This window comes from Mercenaria mercenaria, chromosome 14 (assembly GCF_021730395.1).
Source record: "Mercenaria mercenaria strain notata chromosome 14, MADL_Memer_1, whole genome shotgun sequence".
NCBI classification, from domain to species: domain Eukaryota; kingdom Metazoa; phylum Mollusca; class Bivalvia; order Venerida; family Veneridae; genus Mercenaria; species Mercenaria mercenaria.
Genome location: NC_069374.1, coordinates 63,142,374 through 63,155,779, shown reverse-complemented (window position 1 = coordinate 63,155,779; position 13,406 = coordinate 63,142,374). Strand labels below are relative to the sequence as shown.

The following is a 13,406-nucleotide window of genomic DNA, read 5'->3' as shown; positions in this document are numbered from 1 at the left end:
AATATTTAACCTTAAGTATTAGATGCACATGCTCTATTTGTGGTATTTATACAAGGTCATGTTTTTGTCTGTTATTTGTACAATACAAGGTCATAGGTCATGTTTTTCTGGTATCTATACAATGTAAGGTCATGTTTTTCTGGTATCTGTACAATACAAGGTTATGTTTTTCTGTTATCTGTACAACACAAGGTCATGTTTTCCTGCTATCTGTACAATACAGGGTCATGTTTTTCTGTTATCTGTACAATACAAGGTCATGTTTGTTATCTGTACAATACAAGGTCATATTTTTCTGTTATCTGTACAATACAAGGTCATGTCTTTTTGTTATCTGTACAATACAAGGTCATATTTATCTGTTATCTGTACAATACAAGGTCATGTTCTTCTGTTATATGTGCATTAGAAGGTCATCAGAAGAGTGCTTGAGTTTTTGCTAGACTGATTTGAAAGAATTGATAACATTTCTGCGGATAGACATTTTCACACAATGCAGATTTTCACAAAACTTCTCACAGACGTAAATAATTGCCTGTACTATTGTGAAACAGAATGTATATAAGTCCATGTGCATGTTTTCATCCAGCAATCAAAGCGGACAGTCTCTGACTAGGCTATTGGTGCAATCTGTACAATGCAGTGTCATAGTTTTCTGTTAGCTGTATACCACAGGGCCATGTGTGTTTTTTGTGTGTTTGTTTCTGTACAACATAGGTTAATGTAGTCATTTTTCTGTACAGCATAGAGTCATGTTGTTCATTCTTTCTATACAACACAGGGTCATGTTGTTCATTTTTCTATACAACACAGGGTCATGTTGTTCGTTTTTCTGTGCAACACAAGATAAGAATGACGACAGATTATGCGGACGCGAACTACATTCGTTAATATTGTGAAAATTCGTTGTACTTAGTATAATAAAAATAAGGATAGTGAATATGAAATTGATATAGGGATAAAACAAACAGACAAAAATGACATGCAGAGAAACTGATTTCTGTCAGTCCTGATAGCTTATTTTAACAGTTGGTATCGAGTAATCATGTAGTACAGTAGAAAGAAGAATAATCTTTTAAAGCTAAACTAATTAAAAATATATTGTTAATTAGTTTAGCTTTAAAAGATATTCATTTAATCTTTCTTTATCAAACGTTAGAATTTTTGTAAGTCGAGCTTCTTTCTTATAGTCAACATCATATCTACTGCCGTGTGTTTTTAAATGATGTTTGACAACCCATGCGGATAATTTAGCTGATCGTTCTGGTTTGTAAACCTTTGTGATCCAGTCGTCAGCCCACCAGTTGTCGAAATAAGGAGGATAATAAAAATCGAAAATTTCTAAATGTGTACGATGAACCATATCGTGTGTCAATATACGACGGTTTCCTTCATGGCATGTGGGTCCAACGACACCTACATTTGGCGGAGAATAGTGTAGTAGGGATGAAATTCCTATTGACGTCCAGTTCTTAGTTTCAAAGGAACTATCATCGTTAATACGAACTAAATAATCCATGCCATCTTCATAAGCTACTCGTGCTATTGCATTGATAGTTCTTGTAAATGTTCTACCACGGGTCACAACAGCTTTAACTTTATCAAACATTGTTTCCAGTTCATCTTTAACAGTTTCTAAATAATCACCTTTATCAATTCCAACGTATATGATATACGTATACTCCTCTTCTATAGTTTTGTATATAGACGGTATGCAAATCTTCGCTAAACTAAACTGTTCTAGAAGTGGATTTTTAATTCCTTTCGTTGAGGATGGTATTAAAATACCAACTCTAATGGCACTTTTATTGAGTTGTACGCTATCATTATTTGCAACACTAAAATTCAATGGAAAAGCATTCTGGTTGCTATTTTCTGTGGTGTTCGAAGCCATGTTATGTTGGCTCTGTTTGTCAGATACATTATGAGGAGTTTCCCCAAAATAAACGTCTTTGTTTATATTTAAACCATCTGTACTGGAAGTTGAATTGTCATCGGTTCGATTTCTTTTGAGTCCATCTTCTGTCACTGATATTTTGCGTCCTAAAAGTCTAAACGATGGAAAGGGTTTTGGATATATAACTACATCCATTTCAAGCACGACGTAGACTGAAGACGCAAACACACAGAAAATAAGAATCCAAATTCCTTTTGTTTGCATTGTCTGAATACAGCGGACCATTTTCTAACCCCTTCCTGTAAATAAATACAAAACGTATAATTCACATCATGTACTAGCTAATTTTAAAACAATTATAACAGCCTCAGTGCTAGAACCTACACTCGATTGCAAAACAAAACCCTCCATATCAGCATAAAAATCAACGATATTTATATAAATATACGAATTTGTGCCAATGGATTCCATTCATATACCAGTAAGATTTATATCAAACGAGACTGAATTCAGCAGTCTTGTCATAATTTTAGCTTATCCACCCTAAAACTCATGTATGTTTACAACAGATATTATATTGTATATTTTCAAAAGCAAGGTTACGATAATTGCAATCAGCTTTAAAGGTGCCATTGCTGTTTGAGTCTGAATACCCCTATTTATGGTGGCTTCTTCCTGCAATGTCGTAGTTACGATTACTTATTTCTCGTCTTCAATGTTTTGCTTACGGACACACGAAAAGACAACCCTTTTTGGTCAATATCGGCTCGTAGCATTTGGCGCTTTTTTTTTGTGTGTTGACAGCGCCGATGACGGCGCCCCAAATTATCGTGACAAATTGGGTGACATAAACGAAAAAAAAAAAATTGACAACCAAACCGTTGTTGTTTTCGTGGTCAGAAAGACAACAAAATTAAAAGACATCGTTGGCAGAAAAAAGCCACCGTACCATTTCGAAGATTCTGCTCGAATTTTAGTCGCAAATTTTCTGGAGCATTTTCGTCTTATACATCAATACTATCGTCCAATCTTCATGAAACGTTCAAGTTAAAACCGAGCAGAATTTCTGTATATTCCAACATAAAAAAGACACACAAATGTACACACACATACTATCTTAATCGTCTGCGCCGTATAATGGCTTAAGTTTGAAAGATGAAAGTAGAATGTACTACCGATGACCTATTTGTAGTGTGCATACATTACATGAAAGTATGCATATATTTGCATGCATTTGTTTTTATTGTTCAGCACCAAATATGTAACAGCAACATTTTATGCTCTCCGAAGGGGGTTGGGTAGGGCATCCATCCGTTTGTCCGTCCGTCACACTTCCCGTTCGTAAGATAACTCAAAGTATTGATGATACCAAGTTGTAACTTTGTACGTTGATAGAACTCATTGAGAGGAAGTGCAGTAACAAGGAACCATAACTCTGGGTTGTCCATTTTTGAATAATCTCCTTTTTTGATAACCTTGTCTGGGGCATAACTCGAATACTATGAAAGGTATTGACTTGATGCTTTACATGTTGATAGAGGTCAGTGAGAGAGAATGCACTGACAAGAAACCATAACTCTAGGTGGTCGCATTTTTGAATTATCTCCTTTTTTCGAAACCTTGTCTGTATTATATTAGGTACTGACTTCAAACTTTTCATAGACATCAGTAAGAGGGGATGCAGTGACAAGGAGTCATAACTGTAGGTGGTCTAATTTTTGAATTACCTCCCTTTTTTAAAAGCTTGTCCGGGGCATAACTCGAATACTATGTAAGCTTTTGACTTCATACCTTACATATTCATAAAGATCAGTGAGAGAGAGTTCAATGTTAAAGAATCACAACTCTTGCTGACCTCATTTCTCCGTGACTGAAAAGCCCCTCATGCGACAAACATTTCGGGAAGCATCCATTGGTGTTACCGATCGCCTTGTTTAAAAAGGGATAAATTTGCTTCAAGATAGGCAAATACATGTTTTGATACAAAAAAGTCGAATTAAGCTTTAGATACAGGTGGTAAAAAGTTACATATCACATTACGATGACATATAACAATAAGGATATGGAATACAAAATTGACATCAGGATAAAACAAAAGTACAGAAGAAGTGACATACAGATGAACTTACAGAAGGGAATCCTGTTAGCTTATTTTAAGAGTTGGTAACCAGTAATGATGACATACAGTAGAAAGAAGAATAACATCGTTAATTCATTTCAGTTTGAAAGATGTTTATATATTTAATTTGCTAGCAAAAAGTTACCTTGAGTACGCCAAATAGATATTATTTTAAAACCCAATCCGTCCGCTTGAACACTTACTGCACCAGTGCATCAAGTTTGTTTTACACCATTTAAAAGATAGCACTTGAATTATTGCATGTTTGCATGTTAGCAATAAATGGGCATCATTATTGCTGTTAGTTTGTTAAAACTTATCTCTCAGTTTAGATAAGAAATGAAATTAGATTTCGAAAATCGTCCATATTCGTATAAAGTATTTTTACAATAATGAATTCGTTTCCACAGTGTGTCTTGAAGAAATGCATAAAATCTTAATTGTTCTTTATTAACGGTAAATGTTCTTCTTAAATCCTTATTCAGCTTGACTGCTAGAGGGAACTCAGAGTGTAATCTAGAAGGTAACCATATCACGTTTTATGCAGGTTATAGGAGTTTCATGATAAATAGAATAAAAAACTATTGTCATTTGATATCAATGTTATCAGGCTCGGCAGCATGATATGAGCGGAACGGTGAGGTTCCCATATCAACCTCGACCTGATAACATTTATATGAAACGACAGTAGCCAGTTATTCTCTATGAAACAGGACATTAAGAAATTTATCTCCATCCTTGACGACATCCACAAAAATATGTGACCGTTTTGTGTGATTTCTTTCCTAGCGCGCCGCTCTAACGTTTGACGCTATGATAACTAAATGTGACGTAGAAACAGTTCAAATAATTTATGTTGCACAATAATATACAGTTTCAATCTTCTTATTTAAGAAGTAATATATCCCAAACAGTAATTTGCCGTTCAATAAATTCATTGTTTGGAGTTCAGGTGCAAAGGAATTATATCATAAGGGCTGCGCAAACCCCTGTTTGAGTTAATCATTTGGCTTCTGGTATATTATCGAGGATTTTTTGTGTACATCCTTGACGGTATTTACCAAAGGTGTGCCTGTTTTGTGTGTGTTTCTTTTACGCTATTTCGTTTGACGCTATGATGTAATACTTGTGACGTACAGAATATGAGCTGTTGCATAATAACACACACGTTTCAGTCCTCGTTGTTTGTTGAACAGGAAATCAAATCGGATCGTGTTTTAATCAGTAGGAAAATAAATGGATCGTGCTCAGATCATGTTTAAATCAAAAATTGACATTTGTGTACATAACAAAATTCCAGTACAATTTGATGGTTTATGCAAATTGTTTGATAAATCTATGGCGTTATTTTTTCATATACAGTATACAATATGTTATAAAATTAATGGTAAACTTATCGTTCAGTTGAGACATATGCATATAAAGTGTAGTGATACACTTTTGAAATAAATCCATATTTCAGTTACATCATACAATTATAAATATAGCATGGTAACGGTTACGAACTAGAAAAAATGCCGTTTATTGAGCGTCGGATCTACAAAAAATATACAGTTTTAAAGATATTGTAACATAAGCTTTTCAAAAAAAAAACAAATATGAGTATAAAATATTTCTTTGTATCTCGAAAATGCCTTAATAATCGGTTTTAAATCTCAGTAGTGTTTTATGTTTTTCCGTACTCAAATAAATGCAATTTCGAAAACTAACTTAACTCTTCATATCTCGTTCTCCTTCCCTCTCATTTACCTTGTCCACTTGGATTCAATTTTATACAATGACTAACCTGTCCACTAGCACCAGTTATTTGAACAACTAATATCAACTGGCAGCGTCATAGCGTTGATAAAGAAATAATTTATAGCAAAACCGTGTTTAACACTATTTACGAGATTATTTCGGTCAACGTATAACCACCCGAGTGCATAAATAGTGTACAAACACGGTTTTGCTACGCATTATTTCCACTTTATAATATTTTATTGTAAGACTTAAGATAAAATATGATGGAACTGTTTATTGGGGCGAATACATCCCGCCAAATGGTAGGTCGTCGTCACTCTCCTTTGTGTATACAAACCATGACCGAAAATAAAAATACGTATGGTGGAATAGTTCCATTAGGGCGAAAATGATAGTGAATTATTCTGCACAGCTAATAGCCAACTCCGTGTGTGTGTCTGTGTGTGCGCGTGCGCGTGCGTGTGTGTGTGTGTGTATGTGAATTAATTAAGACAAAAATATTCTATGTGACATTTCGTTTTAAACAAGTTTTCAAGTAAAATATTTTATAACATTTGAAAGCGCTATTTCTTGATGCGTAGATGGCGATAAATAACCCGTCGACGTGACGTCAACATGATATCGCTGTGATGATTAAAGCATTGTTGGTCATATTAGGAATGAACAAAAACAACAACAACAACAAAATTAGACAATGTTAGAGCGCTACGTCCAATTGAAAATCAAAGCATTGTAAATACTGGAGGACGGATTGTCTTGAAATGTATTGACTCTGTCAGGTTCGAGATCAGCCATGTCCCTTTTCTGTTGGGACTGTTAAACTAGTTAATGTATTTTTCGGTTTTTTTTTTATTATTATTATTAACTTTAGGATTAGGGACCCGTATGTGGGTGCATTACACCTAGCACACTAAAGAACCAGGGACGGCTTAAAACCCTTAGAATTACTCACAGTCGCCTGGAGGAGACACCCTTATTGACTACAATTAGCGACTATAAATGAACTTACACGTTCCGTACGGTGTATCTGTATGATATCTGAGCCGTCAAGAAGCATATATGAGCCGTGCCACGAGAAAACCAACATAGTGGCTTTGCGACCAGCATGGATCCAGACCAGCCTGGGCATCCGCGCAGTCTGGTCAGGATCCATGCTGTTCGCTAACGATTTCTTTAATTGTAATAGACTATGAAAACGAACAGCATGGATCCTGGATCCTGCGCAGGCTGGTCTGGATCCATGCTGGTCGCAAAGCCACTATGTTGGTTTTCTCGTGGCACGGCTCATATGCTGGTATGATAATGCAAGGGTTGGAAAGACAGTTATAGTGCCTGATAATTGGTATCATTAAGGGGTATATCATCAAAGCACAGAAATATATGGTAAACAAGCAGCATTTTTTGGAACAATCTACCTGTCCATTTCATGTTTAACCGTACTGTCCCGTACGAATGGGTACTTAAGATATTCTCAAAAAGTTGTCCTCCTTTATAAATGAATGAAATAAAAATAAACAAGTGTTGAAACCTACGTTCCATCTAGTTATGCGGAATTTCAGCGCTGAGACACTGTTGTAAATGCATCAACACGAAGATATCTAACAGTACTTTGCAATGGTGAGTTTTAAAGGCGTTGAACCGTCTGAAAGTTTTGCTCCTTTCAGCAGTCTTTTTCAGGAATTCAATGTATATATAAGTAAATGGACAACTGGTTTGGAGATACAAACTGAATAATATCAATCAAAAACTGAATAAACACCATAAACATTTGTAGCTTAGGATTACAAAAATGTGGAGATATTCTGCAGCAACCGTGTTCACATCTTGCTTTTATGCCCGTTTTAATGATGATTGATGACTATCACTTGGTAGTCAATTTAATTTTGGTCAGGTTATCCATCGGGTCTGAGGTATAACGTTAGCTTTGATCTTGTTCAATGAATGCTAAGTACGTGTTAATTTGACTTGAGGTACTGTATGGACATTATAAAATGCAGAAACATTTGTGAGTTATTTATAAAACATTTCACGGTTATAGTGCGTAACCAGGAAGAGGCCGAATATATTGGTTTTCCTACTGATAACATATCAACAGGCATGCGTTAAACTGGCCTATAAGTAAACACAGCCAAAGAAATTTCCTAAAATCGTGTGCAATGCATACTTCTATACGAAGATATGGGGGAGCTTGAAAGGGCCACATCAGTATTTTCCCATCATTTTCATAAAGAATATACAGGTCTATTAACCCTTACCCTGATCAATTTCTATCGTCTATCTTTTAATTTGGACAGTACAATTAACTGTTTAAAGAAGTGCTTAGTACCAAAAAGATACTAACTGAATGGATGTGCAGGCTGATCATGATCTACACTGGTCGCAAAAGCAGAATCAGTCGTGTCCAGCATGATAAGGGTTAATAGCACTTAGGCCTAAAAAAGTCTTTGTTTCCGGTAACATGCTAAAAAAATAGGGTAGGTAAGTCAGAATCGGAGTTTTTTAGTAAGTGAGACTTTTTCGGAAATTATTTTTGTGGCAAAAATGAATACAAATAAGGGAGTTATGCATTTAGAGCATCAGTAAGTTGATTTCTAACAACACTGACCATGTTTAAAGCATAAAACATGCAGTTTTGCAACTTTTTATTAAAAAGTTGAAAAAAATATTCTCCAAGGCTTTAGGGTCGGGCCAAAAACTTAGGGTAGGTCGGGATAACGGAAACAAACACTTTTTACGCCTTATAGATATTTTAAAGGAAGTATATTAAGTTTCGTTGTTCTTTAAGTCACATCTATAGAACTAAAGTTCTTATTACTAGTTTTAAGCCTAATCATATTAGAAGACGGTCGCCCGACCTTTTCCATTTGCATTCAAACCAACTGGAAAGGTTCCCAAAATGAACACGGTCAGTACCCAAAGTGGAGTTGCAAGCTCACTGCAATATGAATATGTAGTACGGGGAGTATTTGTGACCTTGACCTCAACCACAGAGGTCCAAATGAAGAGTATGATGCCTTCTAATATTATTTATTGTGTAGAAGCACAACGTTGAAATTATGGAACAATATTAGGGTAAAAATTGTATGTTTCTTTCGTACTCATGTAAGCCACTATTTTACACAGTGGCATCAACATTTTGACATTTGAAAATGCATCTTGCATTCTTATATGCCCATATCTCTATATCATACTAGTATAGTTACATGTGACCTGCATAAGTCTGCAACATTTATCTTGTTTTTGGACATGCTGCAGTGTGACATGCTACATTCGATGCATTGGCAGGTGGTTAACTTACATCGTGCATTATGCATGCATTTGTGTTGTATATTTGCAGAGGATAATAAATAAATTGGTTCCTGGAATGTGTGGATGAAACATTTTAACTTTGGCGAATGCGCTAACGTATTGCGATTTTTTTCTATTTTTAATGAAATTAGACATTTAAAAGCTATGTTATTGCTTCACGTTTCTGTTATACACATTTCTCGTGTACACTTCACATGTCGCTTAGCCGAATACAACATAGCATAACGCAGCATGCAATGTAGCATGTCACGTTCTCGCACCAGAGGGCGCTTCGTGCTCGTGAGCTTCCGCTAAATCACGGGAAAATACGACACTGCGTATCGTGGCTACGTGTCCGGTAACCGCACCTTTAAACCTGTTTGATCTGTCAAGGCGTCCATTTAATCAAGTTTGAAAAGTCCGGTGTATCATCAAGTCTGCACATACACAATAAAATATAGATTCTTGTATTTTATAAGTCTTATACCGTTCTCTAAAAGTAGCATTAAAAGCTATAAAATCCATCAACTTTTTTTCCATCCTTGAAAGTCGCCCTTTAAATTGTTAATCATGTTATATATCTGTATTTCGCTCTCTATAGATAGCTTTACATCATGGTGTAGTGGATGCAGCGTCCGCCTTATAAACTATATCTTGCGAGTTCGAACCGAGTTGTCGACATAATATTTTTTTTCTTGTTTCCGGTTTCTTTTAGTTCTAAAACATGATGAACATGATGGAAAATGAACAGAAGGATTAAACATCATGAATGGCTGACCCATGGGTTTTGCGGACCATCTCAATAAGTTGAACACTTGGCCTAAATTGCAAAAAAATCCTTCAAGTGGCTTAGCAGAAAAGGAAGGGACAGGAAATTGAAGGCTAAACATTTTAGTTGTGACCTTGACCTTGAGCTGGCATTGGTGAATTTTGAATTCTGCACATCGTATTGTTAAGGTGAATATTACAGCCAAGTCATCTTAAAATCCCTGAAGGGGTTAAGGAGATACAAAGCGGACACAAAACGGAAGGCTCAAAACTTGACCTCGAGTTGTGACCTTAATCTTGAGTTGACATTGCTGACTCTGAGTTCTGCACATCATCTTGATGAGGTGATCAATTGACCCAAGTTTCATGAAAATCCTTCAAGGGGTTTAAGTAATAATGAGCGGACACGATTGTTACGGACGGACTGACGGACGGAGACCATTCCTATAACCCGCACAGCCCCCGAACCCCAACCACCACTCATGGCGGGGGAATTAAAAATGTCAACTAGCATAGCTGCGTAGCTCAAGTGAGCAGTTTTGGAACCTACAAACAAAATAACTTAAAAGACATCGGGAAGGCGCTATTGCACAAAGCTTCATTCACTTGATAATGTTTCCACTTTTGTACATGTATCTGGGAACTTCAGGTACACATTCAAGATCAAAGAATCTGGTGTTTAAATTGTCTTTTCCTTGTAATTTATCTATTCAGAAGGTAAACTTTGTTTTCGATTACTTAACACTGCCAGATTCTAGATTTGAGCATGAAACAGAAATACCAGAAAGTTGCAGTCATCTCTATATTTTTATATTCATAATTGTACATTATGTCAACACAAACAGATAGTTAACAAATAAATGGAAACACATAAATTCTCTTTAAAAATGACATAGCATAAATCTATTATTATACAGTATGATATAAATGAATAACTTCTTAAAATCTTTTACTTGCAGACTGTTAAAGATATGCATGCTCATTTAAGCAACATTGCAGAACCTTTTTCGCGTATCATATACTTTGTCCGAGATAAAAAGGTCCATCACATAAAGTTAGATCCCGACAGAAATGTGTGTTAAATTGTCTTTTATAAAACTGAAGGCACTGACCTCCGAAAATACTTTTTTTTCACCGAACCCGGACCGCCGCGGCAATAAATAAGGTTTTCGCTGTCGCTACCAATAGGGCTATGGAAGACTTAGTGTTTAATGCGCGGTAAATTGAGGCAGTTTACCTCGAGTAAAGAATTTTCATCGTAAAATTTGTAAAAATAACTAGTTCTCATATGTTTTCATTATAGTCTGTCAGAATTAAGTTTCAAAGCATTCTTCAGAAATATAGCATTAATTTCCAGATTTCTAGCAAAAACAAGAGGGCAATGAAGGCCCTATATATCGCTCACCAGAGTTAATCTGGCCAACTGACCTAGTTTTTGACCCCACATGACCAAGATTTAAACTTGACCTAAAGATCGTCACAAATATTCTGATTAAATTTCATTAAGATTTGATTACAACTATGGTCTCTGGAGATTTCACAAGCTTTTCCTTTGATTAACAATCTGACTAAGTTTCATAAAGATTGGGTCACATATGTGGCCTCTAGAGTGTTCACAAGCTTTTCATTTAATTTGACCGGGTGACCTAGTTTATGATCCAACATGACCCAGTTTCGAACTTGACCTGGAGATAATCAAGACTAACATTCTGACCAAGTTTCATAAAGATTTGGTCACAAATGTGGTCTCTAGAGTGTTCACAAGGTTTTCCATGATCTGATGTACTGACCTAGTTTTTGATCCAACATGACCCAGATTCAAACTTGATCTAGAGATCATCCCGTCTAACATTCTGACTAAGTTTCAAGAAGATTGGGACACTAATGTGGTCTCTAGAGTGTTCACAAGCTATTCCTTTGATCTGATTTACTGACCTAGTTTTTGACCCCACATGACCCCGTTTCCAACCTGACCTAGAAATCATCAAGACTAACATTCTAATCAAGTTTCATAAAGATTGGGACAAAAAATGTGGTCTCTAGAGTGTTCACAAGCTTTTCATTTGATATGACCTACTGACCTAGTTTTTGACCCCACATGACCCAGTTTCGTTCTTGATCTAGAGATCATCAAGGCTAACATTCTGATCAAGGTTCATAAAGATTCGATCAAAAATGTGGTCTCTAGGGTGTTCACAAGCCTTTCCTTTGATCTAAACCACTGACCTAGTTTTTGACCGACATGATCCAGTTTCGAACTTGACCTTGAGATCATCCAGGCTAACATTCTGACAAAGTTTCATAAAAATTGGGTTACAAATGTGGTCTCTAAAGTGGTCACAAGCATTTTTTATCTGACATACTGATAAAAAAAAAAAAAAAAAAAAAAAAAAAAAAATGATAGTTTTGACCCACATATCCAGTTTCGATCTTGACCAGAGATCATCAAGATTAACAATCTGGCCAAGTTTCATGAAAATAAGGTAAAAATGTGGTCTCTAGAGTGTTCACAAGCTTTTCCTTTGATCTGACCTGGTGACCTAGTTATTGACGCCATATTACCCAGTTTCAAACTTGACCTTGAGATCATAAAGACTAACAATCTGACAAAGTTTCATAAAGATTGAGTCACAAATGTGGCCTCCAGAGTGTTCACAAGGCAAATGTTGACGCACGACGCAAGACGCACGCAGACGGACGCCGGTCATTCACAATAGCTCACCTTGAGCAATTTGTGCTCTGGTGAGCTAAACAATCTTTCTTTGTTGTCGAACCATCTGGAAGCCAGTGCCATGATTCAATATGATTTCACGTTGTTTTAATTTCATTTGTTTTTCATAGTTTTTTTGTGTTGCTGCTTGTACCCCTCAACATCTTTAGATTTGGGTAACCTCCAATTCTGTTGCCGTCTGCTCTGAAGAAGAAAATAACAGGAAGGGGAGTTAATCATTACTCGACAACACTAAGTTTGAAAAACTAACATGTCTTCATACTAAAAAAGGACAAACTTAAAGTCTCCCTCACATTGGCAATAACTCCAGAATAAATAATCGGATATAGAAGTCTCGATAATATGCAAATGTCCACTTCATGCTGATGGTGTATATGAAGATTCATATCAATTGGAGGAATAAAAAGAACAAATGGGACATGGTAATACGGAACTTGTCATATCATAAAGAAACATGTTTTGCCGAACTGATTCCTTTATACCTGATAAAAGTGACTTTGGTGTGTTCGTACCACAAAGCTATGCACAAATATAGTCATTCGGCCTCTACCTATAATTCAGTTATGTTAGGAGCGGAGAACATTAAGTACCGGTACAGAACCCAGAGAAACACTGTTGAGCGAATAAACTACAGACCCCCAGCTTTATTTCATTTTTTTTCGAAAGTTAGAAAATGCATACGGGCTCTTCTAATGCAGTTCATGTCAAGAAACGGAGAAAGGCAAGAACCGGTACAGAAGCAAGAAACAGTGATTTCAGTTACATGCCTCCAGCTTTATTTCATGTTTTTTTAAATAGTTAGAAAAAAACAACATTTCCACAGTGACGCCGTTCATATTTCAGAAGATTTTGTTTCACTA

General features: G+C 36.0%; 1 protein-coding gene across 1 annotated transcript; it reads right to left on the bottom strand.

The window, feature by feature from the left end:
* Nucleotides 1-983: 983 nt before the first annotated feature.
* LOC128548295 (uncharacterized) lies at nucleotides 984-4,404 on the bottom strand. The gene is made up of 2 exons (XM_053522778.1): nucleotides 4,162-4,404; nucleotides 984-2,196 (listed from the first exon to the last, which is right to left on the bottom strand). The coding sequence occupies exon 2, from the start codon at nucleotides 2,180-2,182 to the stop codon at nucleotides 1,109-1,111; it is 1,074 nt and encodes a 357-aa protein (XP_053378753.1). The 5' UTR covers nucleotides 2,183-2,196; nucleotides 4,162-4,404; the 3' UTR covers nucleotides 984-1,108.
* Nucleotides 4,405-13,406: the final 9,002 nt, after the last annotated feature.